Here is a 23,238-nt window from a genome sequence, read left to right on the forward strand (position 1 = left end):
AAGGTCATTTGTGATCAAAAAATATCCTAATATTCATCTTTACTTCTCGATACATCTTTTGCACCATATGAAGGTATTTATGGGAATACCCGTCTATGTCATTGTCCACCAATATAATTTTGTACCTTGTCACATGTTTTTCCAAATCAATAAAAATATGTACAAGTCTCTTTTGCTAGCCCTACAATACTCAATTGTTTATCTCTAAAGATAAATTACTTTCATTATAAATCGCTCTACTATAAATCAAAATTAGAAATTAGTTATTTAATATAGAGGTATATCTCCTAAATTAGTCTCTTTTTCAAAAATTCTTGTATGCGACAGTTTTATCGGGAAGTATGCCTCATACTTGAGTTAAATAGTCTAGTAATAAAAACTTTTTAGTTTATGCATTTCTTGTTTTGAGATCATCTTCCCGTGTGACGGTCTCATACAAGACGAATCGTTACTTTTTGTTTGCTGTTGCAGCCATAGTGTGTAGAAGCAGTGATGACCCATTTTACAAAGTAAAGGACCATAATCCTCTCCTAATCGACAAAAACGATGGACTTAGAACTTTCAACTTTCCCAAAAGTTCCAAAGAAGTCTCATGATAATGAATACCTATTAAAAAAAATCAATGTGACTACAATCAAGCCAACTTAACTAGCCAACAGTCAACAGTCAACAACCAACGACCAACAACCAATTAATAAATGTTTACAACAAAGCAAAAGAGACGATTACTGGAACTCTAAAATGAGTTGTAAGGCAATTCATGGTTTGTAATTGATCCATATTAAATTTGTGAGTATTTGCTAATCTTTTTCTCCAAGAACTAGTGACTAGTGAGATCTGAGATGGTTCCTAAAAGTTCATAATAATAGAGAATTCATACATTTTGATCAACCAATCCTTCTATATTGCAAATTGTAATTATAACAAGTAGATCAACTACTCAACTAATCCGACCTCACCAAACAGAACTGTTGGTTTTCGATCATCACACAAATTTTGGCCGTCTTCCACTTCTACTCCAAAACATGATTCTATTATTTCTATAACGTTAAATAGCTTTCACCGGTCATACTCATTAATGCATATACCGTTGGCATGGTCCTGATACTCATATAAGCGTTTACATCAATTTTCGCTGTGTTTTTGGTAGTGAATTGCGATCACTAATCTCCATTTGCCATCAGATGCAATAGCAACAACAGAAGTTGGAATGACCAAAAAGATTTGAACTATATCAAAAACTCCAACCACCGTCTTTTTTGCAGATTTTATAACAATATGTCGTCATCATCATACCCAATGTATCCCGCTCATAGGAAATTATAATCACGATTTGGAGAGGGAAGGAAGGCAGCAACTCATATTCATAAAGAAGAGTGCGGCCAAAGAATCCCCTCGGCTTGAGAAAAATCCACATTTTATAACAATATGTAAGGGAAATTAAAGTATTTAAAGCCTCATTTATGAAAAATACTTACAAAATCACTCATTCAAGCTGCTCTAAGACTTCTCTTTTTAGACAAAGAAGATAAGCAAGCAAGCCAACAACCGGTATGTATCTGATGTATTTCACAAGCTCAACTTTGTTTTCCGCGATGTTTGCAAGATTTTCACCGATTAACCAAGGCTGGAAAATCATATAAAGAACAATGTCCCAGATAAACGCATAAGCGAGTCTTTCAGATCCCAGGTATTCCAACAAGAAATTCCACCTGTCAGTTACGTTTCCAAAATCTCCATCTAGTCTTCCATATAGAGACCAAAGAAGTGATATTGCGCACACGATACCACCAATCAAACCAACTACAGGCGCACCTTTGATCATCACAGTACCCAGCTGAGAGGGCTTTTTTGGAGAGGTACTTTCATCAGCTTTGTTTAATCTGATTGCCATGTAAGGTATCAAGAATGCTGCAAATCGGAAAATTTAATGGCATAGAGCTCTGATTAGATGCTTCACTCAAAAACTCTTGTACAGAAAACTCGGTAGCATGCTGTTTTTAATATATATCACAATAAGGTGTTAAAAGCAATGAATCAAGATGACTGAATCTTTAAATAACTTAAGTTGACCCAATATCTTTCTATTATGACTTAATTGATTTTTGAATTAAATGCGTGCAAATATTAGGTTGAAGTTTGGCTTGAGCAAAAATGTAAGAATATGAAGCTGTGCTGGAGTATGAAGCATGGAATAAAAACTCCCCCGTTACGTTACGTAACCTCCGTTATATAACCTATTTGAAAGTTGTCGCGCCGTTAAATCCCATTATATAACGGTGCTTGAAATTTCACGGTCAAAACGCCGTGTTGACCGTTACGTAACGTGTAATGCCCGTTATTTCACCGTTACAACATCATTTGTTTCCCGTTAAAATTGCATTAATACCCATTAACTTTAATTATTACAATCAATTAAATAATTTTACTCATAGCTTTAAGTTAATTGATTATACATTAAAAGAATCTCAAATATTGCAATTGTAATAGCTAGTTGCATATTATTGCATAATAATTGTAGTTCAACAACAAAAATGCAATTATAAGTTCAAAACTCTATGTGATTTTTTTTTCAAAAATTACACCGCATCGGCCGCGTTTCGCGTTATTTTCCCGTTATAGCCGTTTTCCGCAACGCCGCGACCGTTTCCGCAAACGCATCTGTGACCGCGATTTTTTTCCATGGTATGAAGCTTCTAAAAGATCCATGTGATGCTTGTGAGAGCTGAATGGAGTCTCAGAGCATGAATGTTGTGTAGAGTAGGTAAAAAATCGAGATTTTGGTAAATGAATTTTACGGAATTTAATTATGCTACTCTTCTTTTTTTTTTGGGCAGAATTATAGTAACCAAGTATCGAACTGCAAGGAAATAAAGAGTTCGGTTCAACTTCTGTGGAGTTCCTCACTTCCTTGTTATGTGTGATTGCAAAGATGACAGAGCTAAGGTTCCTTAATTACATCTAATGAATGCAGAATATCAGGATAACACAAACATGCATCATAAGGTTCAGGAGATTAATAAGTTCTTCATTGTCATGTTTCCAATAATTATAGCAAAATTAGAAAGAAGTTTCACGGTAAGAAAGTCATTAAAGAAAACTTACTGTTTGTCAGGAACATCTGGAGGCCCCATAATACATCTAGAGAACCCTTGTATCTGTTATTTTTGAAATCAGTGTATAGCAGAGGAGCAAACATGAATGTCCATCCCACAACAAAGTTGAAGAGTCCTTCTGACGTCTAATTGCAACCAAACTTCCCAATCAGTGTAGAAAAATAAGATATTGAGTGCACTGGTTTAAGCAACTTTAGCCACAAACTTACCGGGTGAAGAACAGGAGCTTCCATAGCATGTATACCAACTACTCTGTCAGAAACATACAAAATGAAAGAGATTAGTACTGGACCGACTGTACACTTAAAGCTACCTGGAAATGCATAAGCAGAGGATAAAGAAAGAGTGTAAAATTTAGGAATTATACATGAAGACATAGACTTCTATCGGAGACGATAGTAAGGAGACAGTGGGTCTCCTTGCTTAATAATGGTTCAATTGGAACTCCATTGACAACCATACCCCTTTATCCAATGAACAAATCGAGATAGCACCGCAGTTCTACTAGCATTGGTGCTAAGTAACTGCAGTCTACTGAATCATAGACCTTTTGCAAATCCACATTTAACACACATGAACGAGAGATGTCACCAATTTCATCATTAAAAGCTCTTCATGGTCACTTTAGAAGTAATCCTGTGCATAATTGAGCAATATGCTATTGGCCTTGCACAGTTACATTAGAAGCACAGTACGCATTTTTAAGCACTAATGTAACTAAGCTACAATCAATAGCTTTATACATATTTCCCATATCAAAGAACTCCTTGACAGCAACAAACACGTCTATTTTGATAAGATGCCACTTTCTTATAGATCAGAAGAAACCATTAAAACCATATATTCCTTATGCTTCAGCCACTTCAATCTCTGGTTTAGTAGTAACTGGAATCAGGATGACACAATTCCCTAGCTTCACCATATTTCAGTTTTTTAGACTACTGCAAATTAATTAACTGAACCGATCCATGCACTGTCTAAGGAGAAAGAATTTCCCAGTATATGAGAGAGGACCAATTCTATATTTTATAAATCTCAAAGGAAATATCCCTTAGTAGGCTAGAGGTAGCTATTTTCCTTGATTCAAATACTAGAAAAAAAGTATTCCTTATATCAATGAGAACATGAACCATTTTTTCTAATTGAAAAAAATTCAGACTTATTTTTTAAGGTTTTATAGCTTTATACATCAGCGAGGAAGGTTAGACACTTAGACATAATCAAGATTCAGTGACTCAGTCTTCGATAATTAATAACTAATCTCAGAACACTGAATTTGACCTGAACATATGGCAAAGCAATTTATGGCTTTGATTATGTCAATATTATTATGATTTCCACCAATCTCACTACTACATAAGATTATCGTCAACGAAAGACTTACCATAATTCGCTATTGGTAAAATAAAGAAGAAATTCAGAGAAAGGCCCACAAGAGACTTGATAGTGTCAGAACTAATAGCCCATACAGGATCACCCTGTCAAAAGTACAAGTAAAACTTATTGTTAAAGATAGATGTTGAACTTTCACACAACGCTAAACATCGTAAGTTGATCATATTAATAAATCTATGTTGATCAGCAAAGACAAAAAGATATTCATAAGACTACAAGAGTGTCACTTATAGAGAGGTTAATAAATATGCCATTGCCTTGGGAGAATAGGTCATCTTCAAGGGTGAGTTTGTGAGCAATGGTATGGAGTAATGAAAAATCAAACAGTAGGGCATACCCCCTAGCTTGACCATTTACTTGTAAGCTGTATTTTTGCTATTATGTGGGTGCACTGGTGTAGTGGCTGAAGAGGAATAATGGAAGCTTCAAGATAATGTTTCTTATTCAAAACTAATCCTTTCGGCAGCCGCTAGTGTCATTTAAGCTTCTCTTTCAACTCAAGCTTACGGTACTCCCTATCTTACATATTACAATATTGGAGTTCAGTTTGTTCTGCACATGTTTGGTGAAACCATCCCTCTTTTAAGTCTTTTTTCAAGTTTTAATGGAATTAGTCTTGTCTACAACACTTTCAAGGAGAAAATTCATGGCGTATAAAGTCAAGAAGACCTGATAAATAAACAGAACTGGAGCACACTTCATTTCCACTCCTTGCTTTTGCCTATGTAAAAAGGTCTTGCTTACGTACTTTTTTAGTAAAGCACCAAAAGATTTCCAGTAAAAGGCTTCAAGAAAGCTACAAAGAAATTTGAACATTTGAGAAATGTAAACACTAGCATTTGGGAAGGTATCTTTGCTAAGTAAAATGTACAGGCAAAGCCTCATGTGCTTACTTTTCTACTCATATTACTCAGAACAATTTCAGTATGTCCAGTTTGTGTACCAACTGCACAATATAAACCCTAATGTAGTCAGGGTAAGGAGATCTAAAGAGCTATGGATATAACTAATCTTACTCCCAACAAACACTTATGAGCTAAACAACATATGAAAATACTAGAGATAAGTTCATGCAGAAAACTGACTACCAACTAAAAACTAGATCTAGTGACCGTTAGCCTCTTGAAACCATATCAATCCAGTTTCAAAGAAATTTTTCCACGAGGTTTATCAATTATCACCCAAGATGGCCAAGAAATATTGCATCAGCATGTTCAAAAATCAAATCTCAAAGTTTCTATGAAGTTGATTAATCAAAAAAAATGATGCCCATTTCATAAAAAAATTACTTGCAAAAGCTCCATTATATTGTCGCTGCAAATTCTCCATATCATAAGTGGAAAAGATCAATGCATTGATGACTGATTCATAAATGCAATCAGCAATGCAGTAGTGAATGGATACTAACAGCGGATATGTGTAATAGTAATATATTAGATATGTGATGATGCATAATATGTGCCCCAGTTCGGTTAAGGAAATCCACGAGTTTGTATTCAATCTAACATTGCGGCACCCAACCCATAAACAATACAAAACAGCAAATCACAATTCACAACTGCTAAATGATTACTATCAATGAAATTACAGCTATAATGCATGTTAAACAACACTACAGTAAAGTCCGTCTGACCATAACTGAATATAATCAAAAAAATGAAGGCAGAGAAGAGAAAGAGAGAATACTAACAGGAGCATACGGAAGCAAAAAGAGCCAGACAATGTAGACGCCTTCCATAACCCACAACACTGATTGTATTAATTTCTTCCTTTCAGTTGTATCTTCATCATCAACAACAGCTAAATGGGAATTCCTTTTTGAACTATTCAATGAGCTTCGAGTTGCAGAAAATGGAGTTATGGGAGTGGGTGGAAATTTAGGGGAAAATTGAAAGGATTTGGGTTGGTGACGATGAAGGAGAGGAAAGGGGTGAGAAGAAAAGGACAGTTTAGGAGGTAATTGTAGTGAGTGATTGCAGAGAATACCTCGAAATGGAGTAGTTGTGACTGCCATCGCCATTGTAGACATCTTCAAAATTAACCTGTACAAAATTGTTAAACAAAATCGAATTTCAGTCTACGTGTATGTTTGGAAGCGAGACAATATAGGGTTGATAATCAATATTTTTGTTGAAACAAAAATGTTCTAAAATATGATCTCTAAGTTTTTGGCTTCGTAAGAATTACGGTCGTAAATTTTTGTTCTTTTAAATTATGATTAAAAGAAATCAAAATGCACTAATTTTATTGCTGATTTATAAATTTTGATAAAATTTAATATAAGAAGATCTTCTAACCTAGAATAAAAATAAATAAAATTTTAAAAAAATTTTTTGACAAAAATAAAATATTCAAACAGTTTTTTCATATTATTAAGGTTTATTGAATTAGGTATCTTGAGATGAATTTGAAGATATTGATATTGATTATTCTAATTATTTGTTACTAATAAAAAATTGAGACATTATAATATAAAAATTGCATGATTGGATGATATTGTTTATTGAGAACTTAAAATTCATTTCACATTAATTTTTTATGTATATAAAAAAAAAAGCTTTGATGCAAAAGTTGGTGTTATTTGAGACATTAAAATATTTGTATAATTGTATCAAATGATCTATTAAGAGACCATAAATATTACCATACTAAGACGATAAGACCACATACATACAAGAAAAAAGCATGTGATTGTCTATTTATGATTATCAGCCTAATTTTCTATTTGACATGTTTCTATATCTATGTTTTTTACTTTTTGTTCATCAACTCATCAAGTTTCAAGAAAAAGGGGTGGTGGTATAAGAACTTATTTGGCCATTTAACTATATTAAAAGTTCTAAAAAAACTAACATAAAATTAAGCAACTTTGACTGATTTATATATTGATCCATTTTCAATCTCAAAGCTTATATAGAAGCATAATTATTCGATTAACATAGTAAAATCCGTGATTTAATCTTATTTACTCCATCTCAATTTAATTTAACAAATTGTTAATTGTGATGCTCTTAATGACTTTGTCCTAATTGTATTTTTATTTCTACAATTTTAAATTAATCTTTATATATTGGACTTCATCTATTGGTAATCGTTTTCCTATTTGAAAATTTTGTTTCTTTATAGAACATAATTTTGATATAAAAGACAAGTTTACCATGTTTACAATAGAAACCCATAATAAGAAATGGTGCAAGAACATCATATGCCTGTTGCCCTTTGTATGTCATCATTCTTTGGTTTGCTTGCCAAAACCAGATGGGACACTTCACAACGAATGAAGTACGAGTATGTTGTTAAATAAGTCTAGCCCACGAAATAATTCGCACCATACGTCAAAGAAAGTTTCAACTCCCTTGTTACCAACTACCATCACATATAAAGAAAATCGCAGATTAATTTTTACATTTTTTCCCATTGCAAAACAACTACTTCAAGTAGTGGGTATTCTTTAACAGACAGCTCCTACTCCAAGTAGTGATTTGTACAAAGGTAAAAAAAAAAAGCATATAAACAAAATTATTTATATACAGCACTAAATTAATTTAATGGTCATTTAATAAAATCCAAACCAACCAAACCCACAAAAGTGGATATCATCTTAGCCACATCCTTTTTTAAAATGATGCAACACAGTTAAAATTCCTTGTAAACCATAGCAGTTTTATTACATTACACCTTTCATATTGTAGCAGCACATGACATGATCTTTGCACTTGCAGAATTAGTTATTTGCGCTGCATTTAGTCGAGGTTCGTGGCTGGCATATTTGGTCTGAAGTTAAAGGGAGAAACTAAGGCACACAAGATACTTACACAACTAAGGTAAGATGCAAATTGTCAAGACGTGATCCACCAAGGCTACATATCTGAGTAAATTATGTTCAGACTAAGGTATTTTGCGTGGATTGCATAAAATCTCTCCAAAGAACAAGATGATTCTGTCTTGCAGCAGTGCGACAACCGGCTTCTACACACCTCATATCCCCCCTTTCTGTTCCTCGATTTGTTCGGATGAGTTCAAAGATGTCTACTGAGGTTTTTCCCTATTAATATGCACCATTCTAGCTGATCTCATATTTTCAATAAAACTCTTTCAGAAGAGACACAAATTTTCCCATGGAATAATGCTTCGAAAAAAAAAAACTAGAAAATATCAAAAGCTCCAAAATATGACCATCAAACTTGTCCAAGAGATTTTCTCTAAAATTAAACATTCCATTACCAAAACCAAACAGATTGTTCATGTTTGGAATGTAACATGTGTTTGCTTCCCATCTTGTACTTCTTCGGCGCAACAAAGTCGTAGCTCATTATTTTTTAAAATAAATACGAAAGAATAAGTCAGCATCTAAAGATGCAAATTACAAATACATTTAAGACAGTACAACATCATGACATCAACCCAATGCTATGTAACTCCCGCTAAGTAGGGTTTGGGATCAAGCCAATACACATTGAAGATAAAAAATTTTAATCAGATACAAGCTGAACACATTTTCACATAAAAATAAGGAATCTAAAACAAATCTCAAACATGATTTCCAAAACCTGAGAGAACAGGTCCAGAAGTAAAAACAAGGAAAGTTGCAAGTCTTCTTCAAAAGCTGATCCAATTCACGTTGGGAGGATATAGGACAATAGCAACCATACACAAAATCGTGTGAAAGCTACTGAATCTATCTGAAAATACAAATGCTCACCTCACTCATACCTTACTAATAGCCAACAGACTGTACTCTAAGCCAACTTGAGAAAGGCCAAGCTAATGTTACGTTACAAGTAGCATTACCTGGTGTTCCTCTCCTACGAAAAACTGACAATAATCTGCACAATTTGGTAACATTTAGCTTACTAAGCAAACAGCTTGGATAACTCCATAAAAGAAATCTGAAACTCTTCCTTGTCTATTTAGTCCCAAGAAATGTATCAAAGACATGTCAAAGGATCAGATGTCCAAACACGAATCACTTCAAAAATAGTGGAGAGTAACCACAAGTCAACAACCTAACTTTACAAAAGCACTAGACCCTTCTGAGAACTAAGAGGCTTCTCGTTGAAGCAAAAAGCCATGAGCTACACCTATTTTTTTGAGAAAATGCAAGCATAAACCTTTTGCACATACTCAACATGCGAAAATAAAAGAAAATGTGTCTACAGGTCTATTCTTAGTAAATCCTCACCAACTTCTCTTTCTACAAAGATCTAGGCACGATTGTCTACAAAATAACTATCTCAACTACTTCAAATGCATCTCTATTTGCTTTCATTTCATTAGTTTGACTTTAATTCCCCCTTAAATTTTTACCTTAAATCCAAGCATGCCCTAAATGTACTTGGCATAACCTTCAGCAAAGAAACAAACACAGCTGATATTCATATTTGTCTTGACCAGTCTTGGAAGAATTATGTTTACCTTCTACAAAAAAAATTTGACCACAGCTCGAGAGTAATAGACTGATTGGCCACATACTTCATAGTCTCAGCAACAAGTACTAATATCTCCAAGTCTTTTTCTATCATAAATAACAATAAATTCGATAGCCTGCCTGTAAAGTATATTAAATCATCTTTCGTTCAAAATAACAAATGTGACCTCATCAGACTATTGTATCTCTAATTATAACAGGTACTCCAATCCGTGTTACCAAGATTGGTGTGCGTTTGAAATTTACACCATAGGATAATGAGTTCATTATATTCAGGAGTGATTAGTCTAAATTTCTTATAAGCTAGTAAATTTCCCCCCTAATGTTTTAATATGAAGTTTAGAATTTCATCTCGATACAATAAAATACAACAGTAGGTCTAAAGCCAAATGTCAATGAAGAAAAACTATCAGTTTGACATAGGAAATGAAAGAAAAGAAATGGATGCCCCCAGAGAAAGTGCATGTGAGCGAAGATATTTTAAAAGAAAGAGATGTTGCCTGTCATCAATCATCAACTTTTTCTACATGGCAGAAAAGATGATGTATGATAGGAGGGAGAACAAGCAAGAAAAAGAAAATCCAACCGCCAGTTGCCAGAGATGATCACAAACTGAAGCACTAACCTTGGCATTTCACATTAGATATGATTGAAAGCCTCAACATTTCTTGTAGATACGATACACATTTTCCTTCATAGATGGATTTAGAGTTCCAATATGAAGTTTGACATATTTACCATACGGTATGGAAATGAACTACGATTAAGCTCACTTGCAATTTATACCAGTTAATAGGTGGGGTATAAGTTTTGGCACCCTGGCTCCAGTCAGCAAAGCAAGGCACATTTAGCAAATACCAATAGACTAACAGCATACAAGCTAATAAAAACTCATCAAAAACATACACAAGGTAACATAAATAGGGAGGATACTTACAGCGAAGCAAGCGAAGGAATACAGTTTCCTACGAAAGCAAAAAGAGATAGTGAATTCAATACATTAAACCTTGAACTAGAAATTAGTATGATACATCAAAACAATTAGCATAAAAGTTCCAAAAAGACCAACTCACTGTAAGAACTCTCCCGTCATGAAGCACCAAACATCTCCAGAAACAAGCCCTCCAAAAATATTGACCATGGAGCAGATGTAACACATTCATTAGAACAAAACCAGAGATGGGGTAGAAAGAACAAGAAAATTAGAAAACAAGATATAGTAAAGGGTAACAGACACGGAAAAAATGAGTTAAGTTGGCAACTTTGCTATTTTAAACTAGGTGCAGTTATAGATCACAGGTATTTACAAGTTACGATAAACACTACAGTCTAATCCAAAAATGCAATTTGTTCAAGTTGCTCATGTGTCAAAGTAGCAGGGGCATTAAAATAATGTCCCATTAAACAACGATACCTTCTCCAGGTTGGCTTCCAAGCATATAAAGATTGAAGGGTTGCCCCCAAAGGACTGGAAATTTTCCTGAATGAAAAGAAAGATTAAAGTTCCAAGCAAAAATAAAATTAGATTAACTTGAACAAAAAACAATACCCAAAAAGGACATGTCAACAACAATGCCAAAACCTTAATCACAAAAAGGACATGTCAACAATAATGTTAAACCCTTAATCTCAAAAAGAACATGGATGTAATCAAAATAATGACAGACAATTCAAAAGTTAAAAGAGTGTAAAATGAGCCACACTTATGGAAGTGTTTCATTCAAGAATATTGAGTAAAATGATGAGTACATCAACTTCAGAAAAACAACTATCCTAGGCAACTAAACGCTTCTTTTGAAACTTTAACCAGTGGTGAATATAAACAGACCATGTTCAAGTGCAAGAAGATTTTCTCAACTCACAAGGCATATGTCAAGGGTGAAATGGTGTACTTTTGTATAATAAAACATCAAGAATGATTACAATGAAAGAAATACGCCTTTGGCGAGTTGTCTTACAATAGAAATAGAACATATTCCATTGAGAACTGCCAATACGACCTCCCAATAGACACCAGCCTCTGAGTCCCAACTTCAATTATGCCAGTAGCCATCTCCATCAAAACCGGCCATGGATGTGCCGAAAAGATAGACAGGCAAATTCCCATTAATTAGAGACTGGTATAAATTAAGAGTGAAATGTACAAAAATCTAGTGCAACAGCAATTTCTGGAGTCAGAAAATCAGCATCTGATTTCACTTGCCCGTTATAAATGGGTGATTCAAAGCTTGTGAAACAGTTAGCCTTTTATCTGGATCTAATACAAAAACTTTTTCCAGAAGATCCTTGAAGTTAGCCAGCATTTTTGGATCTTCTCCTGCGGAACCTTTAATGATGTTACCGATATCTTTTGGCTTGATATTGACAAGCAGCCTTCTAAGAGTCTGGAAAACAGAACAGTAAAGGCAAGCATATAAGCAAAAAGAGGAAAGTGACATGTTAAATTAAAACAAAAAAAATAAATCATGCATGCTGAAAAGTTCATGCTTACAGAATAAAAATTAAATCCATTAAATATTCAATGAACAAACTTTGAGATGTCGCGATTGCGATAACATAACGGTGATGCGGTAAATGGAGTGATGTGGAAATCATAACACCTAAATATCGGTCGAGACCATAAGATATCCCATGATACAACCCAAAAGTCAAAAAGAGGTTTTTTTACACATTTACAACGCGGGTAATATCGATTCTCTTTTATAGGTGGTCAATGCTATGTAATGCCGCCTTATTTTTACGCTATGTTCCCATAGTAATCCCAACTATTGATTATTCAATATTCAATAAAAATCCTAACTTCACAAAGTGACTTCTGAAATGATACCAAATGACCAAAAAAATTGTATAGATCATTGATTTTCGTAGTGTATTTTAAATAAGTATTTTTTTAACCATTTTCTTCCTTCACTAATACTTTCTAGATAAAGCTTAATTCTCAATTATTGACTTAACAATGGCTAAATATCGCACATACCATCATATTGAAACTTTGTAAATGTTTTAAGCTTACAACGGCCGAAATATATGCCAAATTGACCATGAAACCGTCTACATTGACCACGAAACACGTTTTGCGACCCTTACCACCCGTTTGCGACCGAAACCATACTATAAGACTATTGTACTCTCGAAACTTAGGTTCTAGTCTAGAATAATCAATAGATTCAATTATAATGGAAAGACGGATCTTAGTTCGATTATTCTTGTCACTTTTTCCCTAAAAATATTCTCTTGTTCTTGTCCTTCTTCATAATTTAAAAAAAGCAAAAAAATTATAAAATTATTACATTGTCTTCCGTCTCATACAAAAAAGGAGCAAGATACAAAATTTTTTATAAATCTATTTATGATCAATAAATTTACCTTCTTTGTGACAGGATCTTCTTCAGTGGCGAGAAAATTTAGATCCTGATCAAAATGCCGTTCAATGAAGGCTCCCTATAAAAAAAGAGAATTTTAAAAAAACCAACACATTAATAGAGATGAGAGTATCGTACTGACAACTACTATATCTTAAAAAAACAGCAACATTATTAAAGTGCAACCCCAGAGAAAATAACGTATGTCGATATAATTATTTTCTGTTTGATAAAAATTACTAAATTAGTACTTGTTCTCAGTAAAACATGTAATATGTACCTTACGAAGCATCTTCTTTGGGAAGGAACCCTTCAATTCCATGTGAAGACGAAGCATATCATTGTTTGAAGGACCAGGAAAAAGAACTTTTCCAGTGTACAGCTCATACAGACAACAACCAACTGACCAGATGTCCATGGGGTGATCATAGGGCAAGCCAAGAACTGCATCATTAGAAATGTCAGAACTAGACAATAAGCCAACAACATTAAAATGAACAACAATGAAATATAAACAAGCTTCGCAAATAAATTTCAGTCTACCACGATGACTTCAAAAATGAAAAGGAAATACGAGACTTACTAATCTCAGGAGCACGATAAAAACGGCTAACAAGGTAAGGTGTAATCTCATTTTTACCAGAAAACATTGCATTTCCAAAATCACAAAGCTTCAGCACATTTTTAGAATCGTTTACCTATGCGACAAAAAATACAGACGAATTAGTGGGAGTTAAATAAAAGTGATTTTTGTTCAGCAATAGTGAAAGTTGATCAACAATTTAAAATTACCAGCATATTGTCGGGCTTTATATCACAATGAAGAACTCCACAATTTCTAAGATGCTTCAACGCAACAAATAATTGCTTTGCATAGGTTCTCACAGCAGTAAGCTTTAGGCCAATATTACGACCAAACTTCTTTAGAACCTCACGCAGATTCATATGAAGAGATTCAAAAACTATACAAAGATGATTACGGTACTTGAAATGTGAAAGATAACGAACACAGTGCCGCCGGTCATCTGGATCTGCACCAACTAACTTCTTTAATATCACCAGCTCTTCTGTCCCTGCTTTTAGCCTTCAGAAAAAACAACAGTAACATTCAACTTAGAAACAATCAAAATAATACAATAACCTTCAAGAAACAACTAAAATGATAACGGATTAACAATTGATGACGAAAACTGTTACTAACATTGTTTCATTATTACGTATAATTTTGATAGCCACTTCCTCTGGATCGCCAGATCCAGCTTTAAGATCCTTTGCACGAACAACAGTTGAAAATACACCTTTACCATGTGCTGCTGTAATTTCGTAACGGCCATCAAGTATTTCCCCAAAACGAAAGCCTTACAAGAAAGGGAAAAAGATAATCAATAATTAATGACAACTAACAAGGACAAAAATGTGCAGTATTGTATGTCATTCCCTAGTCAGAATAAAGGCACAAAAAAGAAACTAATGAAAGACACAAGATTCTTGATCATAGAGAAGGAACTGGTAGCCTGCATCTCCGCCAAAGACGGCAGTAATTTAAAAGTCACATGTAACAGGAATCGAAAACATACAATTTTCCTTCATATATCCCAGCAAAGCAGAAACTTCTCATCACGATTTTCCGAATCTCAGCAAAAATTATTTTTAAGACCATACACCGAATAAATATTCAACTATTCAAGTAAGGTAGAACAAATGCTTTTTACACAATAGGATACTAATTCTAAAAGATGAATATTTCTGGATATCACTCTCACAATCAAAATAGATAAAGTGCCAAGTACAAGTCTTCCGCAAAGTGTGCTGTAAAATTCTTCCTCCCCTTCAGTGGTTCTGGTGGGTGACACTGGCAGCAAGGGATGGGTCAACGGTAGTCAAGCATGGTCAATGTATGGTCATTGTGTAAATGAATTTGAAGGAATGCTCAGGTCCCAGGGGGGGTTCCCAAGTCTCCCTCTAGAGACTAGAGGCAGAGGTCAATGGGAAACTCGATAACAGAAAATTGAGGGCAAGGCTACAGAGACCCACTGGTCACTAACCCACGACTAATAGACAAGTAAAAGTTCAGTTGTACAGCTGAGGTACTTATTATTTCTCTTCAAGAGTAGTAGTAGATTATTGACCTGGTGGGTTAACCAAAAGTTCTCCGAAAATGAGGAAAGACAATCAAAGGGTTAACCAAATAATTACCAAAAAACATTACTCTATTATTTCTTATCTCTTTCTTGAATCCCCCTAAACCAAATGCAGTGTAAAAAGAAGAGCACAATAAATGTTAATCAAGTAGAAATGAGTCGCATAAATTAAAATGAAAAGTGCAAGTATATGAAAAGGACAAAAAGAAAATTTCAGTGAAATGCCCTTCAGCGGCAAAAAAAAGTTTCCAAAGGAAAATCATACAAACAAACCAACACATGAAAAAAGAACCAAAATGATACTCGAGAAAAGAATCTTACTGTAATATCCCTCTGGATCATCCCAATTATCATGAAGACCACTCCTTTCAACAGGCATACCATCTCCTTTGACCTGTTAGACCATTGGAACACACACAAAAGTTAATTGAAGAGTAAAAACATACTACAGAATTTCCACAATAGCTGCAATGTCAAAAGTTGAAAAGAGAAAATAATGTCCAAAATCCCAACTCCAAACCAAGACAAAGTCACTAGTAGACATCTTGTCAAAAGCCAACAAAAGTAAGAACGCCATTTATGGTTCATGCACTTATAAAAAAAAAATTAAATGGTGCATAATACCAAAAAAAAATTAATCAAAACAAATTAAGACCTAGGCTACAAGCGAAGATACAATCGACTTCAGAGTAGCTTTATGAGTCTTTCAATAAGCTTTATGTTGCAGATAAAAGACTCGACCAGCAACTGTACCCCCATTTAAAAACTAATATGCACTATATTCTAAGCTTTCACAAAGTGGTGGCAACTTTTGACATGCATCATAAAGGGTGAAAAGCTCCAAAAAGAACCAGAAAAACATCAACCAATATTCTTTAAACAACTCAATATCTTCTTTAGAAATTTTTTACGCTCCAATAAAACAGTGTGTCACCAAGTAAGAATGAGTTAACGTATCCAGCTACCCCTGAGGAGTGCGAGATACACAGCCCCAAATAAGTCAAAAGCAATTAAGGAGTCTTCTCACTCATGTATCCCCAAACTATCAATCTTCACGAAACGCCAGTCGACCCTTGTCCTGTTATATATATAGAAACAATGATTTCCATTCCCCGCTCTCCCTTCATAACCCTCCCCACAAATATTACCACATCACACATGTGTTCTAACATGTGTACAGTTCAAAAAATCCAAAGGTCAGTCTGCCTGAGATCTCTTGCTTATGAGAAGCAACTTAATATGTGATAAGAAACCCACACCGACTCCATTCCAAAAACAAAATGAAAGAAAAAAAGCATTCATCTCACACCAACAAGAATAAGTACAGTTAACAAGGACAAAGGGTGCAGCAAATGAATTTTAAAAAAACAGGGCAAAAAGCATAATATTACATTAACGAGCTTAAAAAAACATTAGTACAACCTTCCACTCTCAATTGTGATCAACAAAGCCAAACCTTAAACTCAACTTCCAGCATGAAACATAGTTTCCAAACAAAATACAAAAATAAAATAAAGCAACATGCTCACAAAAAACTCTTAAAATGTAGTCTGTAACAAAAGAATTTGAATATGTAGTTTCTTACAAAATTATTGACGTAAGGAGTTGATCTTGAAAATAATCAATTCAATGAATTTTGTCAGAAAAAATTGACATAAAAAATATCTGGAAGTTTTTTTTTCATTGATTTTTAAATCCCACGATACCACCTTTATGGACGGTAGCATGAAAATATGGAGTCACCAGCAATCATAAACAATAAAAATGGTCTGCAAGAAAAACTTTACAAAACCTCAGCAACTACTACTTCCATAATTTCTTAGGGTGAAAAAAAATTTGAATCAACACACATACCATCTTATGACCTCCGGCAGGAGAATCTCCAAATATATCATCAGTGAACATGTCATTAGAGCGCTCACTCTGCAAAAGATTCCATCTATCAGTAATGACAGATATCCATATAAGCTAACAAATATGATGGGATGGCAAAGTAATTCATTAGAACGAGAGCAGAAATCATCAATCTTTTCTTGATCTTTATTTAATGCAAAGCTAATGCAAACCTTGCTAGTTTTGAACAATCAATTTTTTATAATATAAAAACCATTCAACAGACCAACTTAAAACGGAATAAAAAATTGCTAGTAGCATCCAGGGCTACCAAATAGATTGTAAATCTAGTAGCATATAGCCTTTGCATACGTGAAGTGATTTGTATCTCATTGACATTCAAAATATCGGGGTATTGTGTACATCACCAATACAGCTACACATTTAACTTTTGATATGCTGAAATAATTTTATCATGTTCATCCCCAAAAGAAAAAACTTATTTCTAAAAGGAAAGTCCAGCAAAATAATGTTAATAATTAACTTAAATTCAAGTATTGTATTGTTATTAGATTGAGAAATTTAGGAGCATGTTTAAGTGTTTGACTTGGCCATTATGTAGAAACTTTCTATTATTTTGGCTATATATAAAGTGTCAAATATCATACCACTATAGAAATGTTCCGGATATGAATCAAATGTTCAAGGTAAAACACATAGATATAAATACTATTGTGACCAACAAAATGACAGATATAAATCAGATCAGATGATACAAAATTTTTGAATGACAGAATGCCCCGCGACAAATCTGCTGGCATTTATTGAATTAATAATACTCTAATCAAAGCTAATTGTACACATAAAGAAGCCTAGAACACAACTCTAGACAGCTAGATATCGATGGAAAAAGAGCATTTGACAACGCATGAGATGCGAAAATACAACAGATCATACATGCATAGCCACATAGGCATAATAAAAGAAGTAACATATTCAAATTAAAGACCGCTCAATACAGTGATTATATTTGCAAAGGAATATACATACCTTAGGAGAACCATCCCCCAATTCAATTGTGCTCCTATCAACAACAGTTGCACCATTTTCCAACAAAGATTTCCCTATGTCAGATGAAATCTCAACCACAGAAGCATCTTGATCATTACCCTTACCCTTCACATCCTTGACTTCTTCTAATACAGCATTTACAGATGCCAACTTTTGAGAAGGCTGCTCTGTCAACTCTTCTGATACTGCACAATATGTAACACAAATATAAGGCCTCCTCAGGCACTATAACAACAACAGAAGAATACTAGCAGAAAATTGAAACAAAAGCATCATAATACAAGAACTTGAAATGACAAATTAATCCACGGCTGCAAACAGAATAGAAAACAAGAAGATCTGACAATATACTGGTTTCCAGTTATGCCTGTGCAATGGGTTCAATACAGGCCAGGACTGAACCAAACAAAAATGGACCGGGCTAGACCCAAACAAAACAGGCTGGGCCATGTAACGCATTGATAAAATGGAATGTGCGTTCAAACAGGCCGGGTCTATTCCGCCTGACCCGGTTTGTTTTACAAAGTGTTTGAATGACAACCGCAGCGTGATTAGTGACAGCCTGACAAGAGATATTGAATGAAGTAAACAGGTTTGATCACTGAACAATGCTGTCGAAGTCACAAAGCTATTTTTCGGATTTTCTGCTACTACCACATTGATCAAGCAAGCAAATAACAGCAACATATGCAGAAGAAATTACACTCCTGAGGCTGATCTTTGTCTCTCAAACAAGACTTTTTTTGTTTAGTGTTTTAAAGAAGCTTATATAAGAATTTAGAAGTCATGATCATGTGATTTTCCGGATTTGCAGTATTTTCCCTTTGCTTTGGGCACTGTTAGCTGCAAAAAGATAACATATGGACCTGAGAACATGTGTCAATCCTGAGCACAATTATGAAAGTAAATGTTCTAATACGGAACCTGTGGCCTCATGTATGTCGCCCTATTATGCTTCAATTTGAGCCAGATAATGAAGCAGAATATTATGGAGGAAGGAGAAACCATATAAATAGCCTGTTTAGAATGACAAAATGGATTGGCCGCCATCCCATCTATATAAAGATGAAGAGCATGTTTATAGCCCAGCCCAAATAATGCTCGCTTGACAAACAAGCCTATTTTGTGCCATAATCGCCACATCAAGAATACAAGGTGAGCAGCTAATTGACTTGTTTGTATAACTTGACTGCCCCAACCCACAACATAGAGATAATAATGTTAAGTACAACAAAGACACAGGCCTGTGAGGTTTTATCCCTTCTAAAAGTCCCAACTCCCAAGTGTACTTGAGTCTCTAGTAGGCTGGTACACGAAATTCCTCTTCTGAGTTGTAATGCCTACTTGATCTGCAGAACTTAAATTTATTGTAGCAAGAAACTCCATCTTTGAAGAAGATATTCCAGGCCAAGTGTAAAATAAGAACTATTGTAGCACATAAATGAATAATTTAAATTGACAAGCATAAATCCCAAGAATGGGGTAATACTACTTGAAAACACAATTACAGCCTGAAACTGCATATGATCTATTAACATAAATGAAAAGGCAGACACACCTCTGAAAACCTGACGTGCAGCTTGTTGCTGCTGACATTGTTGAGCTTTATATTTTTGAAGGATGGCTTCCCTTCTCCTTCTACTCTCCTCCTTAATTCTATCAATATCATCCTCTTCTTGCCCAGGGCGCTTCAACTCTACTGATTCCTGATTATCATTCTGGTCATCAAAATCCCTGATAGGAAAAATTAACATAAATCAGCCTGCGGCGCAACACATATCTGAAAACATGGAGACTCAAATATGAAACTACAAAGATATTGATTGAGTGATATTACCCATTTGCTCCATCTTCATGTTCATTTTGAGAATCAACTTTATAGGCCTTATCCTTCTCCGGATCATGTTTCATCTCTCTGTCTCTGTAATATTCTACTTCCTCATTACCACGATGCCTATCCCGATTACTATCTTCATCATCACGATCATTGTATTTATGGTATCTTTTATTCCTGTCCCTCTCAACATCCCTAACAGTATCTCTATGCCTATCTCTGTCACCATACCTATCTCTTCCCCGATCCATTTCTACCTTGCGAGACCTATCTCTCACTTTGTCCCATTCTCTCTCTTTATCTCTAACCACTAACATGCTATCATCTCTCCTCATTTCCCTTTCAAGGTCTTTCTCCTTGCTCCTACCACGACTCCTCTCCCTTCTCCTTTCCCTTTCCCTTTCCCTTTCCCTTTCAAAATCTCTGTCCCTGCTCTCCCCACGATCTCTATCCCGGTCTATATGACTTTTTGTCTCCCTATGCCTATCCCTGTCCCTAGCAGAATTCTTCTCCCTTTCATGATCCCTGTCATGGATCCTATCTCGTTCTTTTTCCCAATCCCTATCATGACCCCTTAAACTCCTCTCTTTGCTCAAATCTCGGTCACCTCGTTTCTTTTCCCGATATATCCTCTCTTCCATCCCTTTCTCTCTTCCTTTATACTTAGGCTTATCTCCACCATCAGCCCTGTCTCTTCCTCCAATATCGTCCCTTTTCTCATCCACTTCATATCCAACCTTGCTATTATCACACTGACTTTCACCCCTTTCATGACGATGAGAGCGCTCTCTTTCCTTTGTCTTATCAAGAGACCCTGCCCTACTCTTGTTACTAGTAGTCTTTAAATGGTACCTTCCATGGGCATCAGAAGGAGAGTGGTGGATTGCTTCCTGATGCACCTCCCTTGCTTTATGAGAATATAAATTTTCTCTACCCCCATGGACATCTTCATCCATATCCATCAAATCCAAGACAGGTTCTTTGCTTCCACTCCTGTACCCATTTTTTTCCTTAATAAAATCTTTTGAAAAATAAATGTTCCTTGTATGTGACATAGATTCTCCCTCCCTAGACCTCCTAGCAAGATCACCATTACTCACTGTCTCCAACACAATCAACTCAACATGACGAGAACGTCTCCCATGTTCCTTAGTCTCATCACTCTGATCACTACCAGAGGACTTAAAATGCGGTATAGGGTTTCCACTATTATCGGTTTGCAACGAAATATTATTGCTTCTAGAGTTCTCTAAATCAGCATCAACACTCTGCAACAGAAGGCACCCAAAAAAGCTAAGCAAACAAGATTCAAAAAAATAAACTCAACATGAAATAAATATTAAAAAAAGGTAAGATAAAAAGGGACACCCTCGGCAAAACTATGCAAGAATAAAACATGTAACTTAGTCTTACAACTTAAATCGGCACTGAAAACCATTGCCTTCCGGGACGAATGAATGTCTACACTAGTCTTGTTCTGGATTCATGGATTCACCCTAAAAGAAGCTCTCCCTCTCTTTTACGTAGTCGTCTTTAGGATGCCCCATTTATCAAATCCAATGTAAATGAAGTATTAAAATAAATCTATACCACAAATTCTCAATTAGTCAGCTCACAACAATAATTCTTAAAAAATCAATTCAAATCAAATCAAATTTCAAGTCTCTTAACACTCAAAACTTAAAAGAAACGCAACTTCTTTAACAATTAATTTGCTTCATAAAAACCTAAACAAATTAATCAATCAACAAAAGAGAAAAGGGGAAATCAGAACACACACCATGTTAGAATCATCAACATCACTTCGAAGATCACTGGCTTTAAATTCACCTGATTCTACATCCGAACCGATCTTCTTCTCAGCAATTTCATCTGCAACTTCATCTTCAACTATCTCACCTTCCTCCATATCATAATCAACAAGAGGACGCTTGGTAGTATTTTCAACTACTTCCTCTCGATTTTTCGCATCAATTTCATCCTTTTTCACATCATCATGCTTCGAGTTGCTATGGCGATGGTAATGGCGATGACGGCGATGATGACGGTGATGACGATGTTTGTGACGCTTTGTATGTTCTGGTGAATCGTCGTCTGAAGGGGAGCGGTGATGCTTGCGAGGAGAATCTTGAAAATCGCTAGCCATGGCGTAAGAAATTTCAAGATTCCGATTTTGATTAGTAGGGAATAGGGATTAGGGTTTGGAACAAGTTTAGCAAGTCGAAAGACGGGGAAGGAATTGTTGGATTGCAAAACGTGGCCTAAGACTATGGATTGTTTGATATAAATGGGTGTTCGGAATTGTGATCTCTTTATATTCTTTCCGTATTTATCACAAATTACAAATTTCTCTGATTCTTTCGCTAGTATTCTTAAGTTCAATCCATTAAAAATTAATGTCTATTTATCGTATTTTTAATGTCTATTTATATTATCTTTAAATTTATTTATCATATCCTTAATGTATACTTTTAATATCTTAAATGTCTACTTACATCATTCATAATGTCTACTTACATTACTCTTAATGCTTATTTACTATATTCTTAATGCTTATTTTTAATATCTTAAATGTCTACTTACATTATTCTTAATGCCTACTTACAATATTTTAAAAAATATATAATGGGTCGGCCCAATTAGAAAATGGTCTCTCAAAGAGACCGTCTCTCACAAAATTTGTATCTAATTCTTAAATGAGACTTAAATGAGACGGTATCACGGTGAGACCATGTCTTTTTGGCTGGCCCAATATACAATTTTTTGCCTTAAAATAATCACTTATAACGTTAAAGTGATCACTTGTAATTTTAATATAATCATTTTTTATAATCTTAGAGTGATTACTCATAACCTTAAAACGATTACTCATGATCTTAAAGTAATCAATTGAAAAAATGAGCTATTATATGGACGCGTATCATTGTGAGACGATCTCATACAAGACTAGTTGAACAAATTTTGTATACTGACGGTTTCATTGTACAACAAGTTTTATAAATGGTTTAAATAATCTAACTAATAATACTAATAAATATATGGGTTTTTTGTTTTCAAT

General features: G+C 34.7%; 2 protein-coding genes across 2 annotated transcripts; both read right to left on the minus strand.

Moving 5' to 3' along the window:
* Positions 1 to 109: 109 nt before the first annotated feature.
* LOC130807466 (uncharacterized) lies at positions 110 to 11,980 on the minus strand. The gene is made up of 9 exons (XM_057672675.1): positions 11,898 to 11,980; positions 11,013 to 11,419; positions 10,877 to 10,904; positions 7,669 to 7,877; positions 6,202 to 6,553; positions 4,501 to 4,594; positions 3,326 to 3,363; positions 3,106 to 3,241; positions 110 to 1,911 (listed from the first exon to the last, which is right to left on the minus strand). The coding sequence occupies exons 5-9, from the start codon at positions 6,538 to 6,540 to the stop codon at positions 1,487 to 1,489; spliced, it is 1,032 nt and encodes a 343-aa protein (XP_057528658.1). The 5' UTR covers positions 6,541 to 6,553; positions 7,669 to 7,877; positions 10,877 to 10,904; positions 11,013 to 11,419; positions 11,898 to 11,980; the 3' UTR covers positions 110 to 1,486.
* On the minus strand, positions 11,812 to 22,469 carry LOC130807464 (uncharacterized). Its single transcript, XM_057672673.1, has 12 exons — positions 21,961 to 22,469; positions 20,184 to 21,448; positions 19,905 to 20,080; positions 18,326 to 18,531; positions 17,297 to 17,365; positions 15,764 to 15,836; positions 14,503 to 14,659; positions 14,094 to 14,385; positions 13,885 to 13,999; positions 13,582 to 13,745; positions 13,306 to 13,380; positions 11,812 to 12,323 (listed from the first exon to the last, which is right to left on the minus strand). Exons 1-12 carry the CDS (start codon positions 22,324 to 22,326, stop codon positions 12,135 to 12,137), a joined length of 3,147 nt encoding a protein of 1,048 aa, XP_057528656.1. The 5' UTR covers positions 22,327 to 22,469; the 3' UTR covers positions 11,812 to 12,134.
* Between the last annotated feature and the right edge of the window lie 769 nt (positions 22,470 to 23,238).

Source organism: Amaranthus tricolor, chromosome 3, assembly GCF_026212465.1.
Source record: "Amaranthus tricolor cultivar Red isolate AtriRed21 chromosome 3, ASM2621246v1, whole genome shotgun sequence".
Classification (NCBI taxonomy): Eukaryota; Viridiplantae; Streptophyta; class Magnoliopsida; order Caryophyllales; family Amaranthaceae; genus Amaranthus; species Amaranthus tricolor.

Excerpts from the sequence above, each read along its gene's own strand:
- LOC130807464 (XM_057672673.1), bottom strand. The coding sequence starts at position 22,326 with ATGGCTAGCGATTTTCAAGATTCTCCTCGCAAGCATCACCGCTCCCCT. Across the intron at positions 20,081-20,183 it reads CATGAAGATGGAGCAAATGG|GGATTTTGATGACCAGAATG; the intron begins GTAATATCACTC and ends TTTTCCTATCAG. Across the intron at positions 18,532-19,904 it reads TGCACGTCAGGTTTTCAGAG|TATCAGAAGAGTTGACAGAG; the intron begins GTGTGTCTGCCT and ends CATATTGTGCAG.
- LOC130807466 (XM_057672675.1), bottom strand. The coding sequence starts at position 6,540 with ATGTCTACAATGGCGATGGCAGTCACAACTACTCCATTTCGAGGTATT. Across the intron at positions 3,242-3,325 it reads AAGCTCCTGTTCTTCACCCG|ACGTCAGAAGGACTCTTCAA; the intron begins GTAAGTTTGTGG and ends GGTTGCAATTAG. Across the intron at positions 1,912-3,105 it reads CCAGATGTTCCTGACAAACA|CATTCTTGATACCTTACATG; the intron begins GTAAGTTTTCTT and ends TCCGATTTGCAG.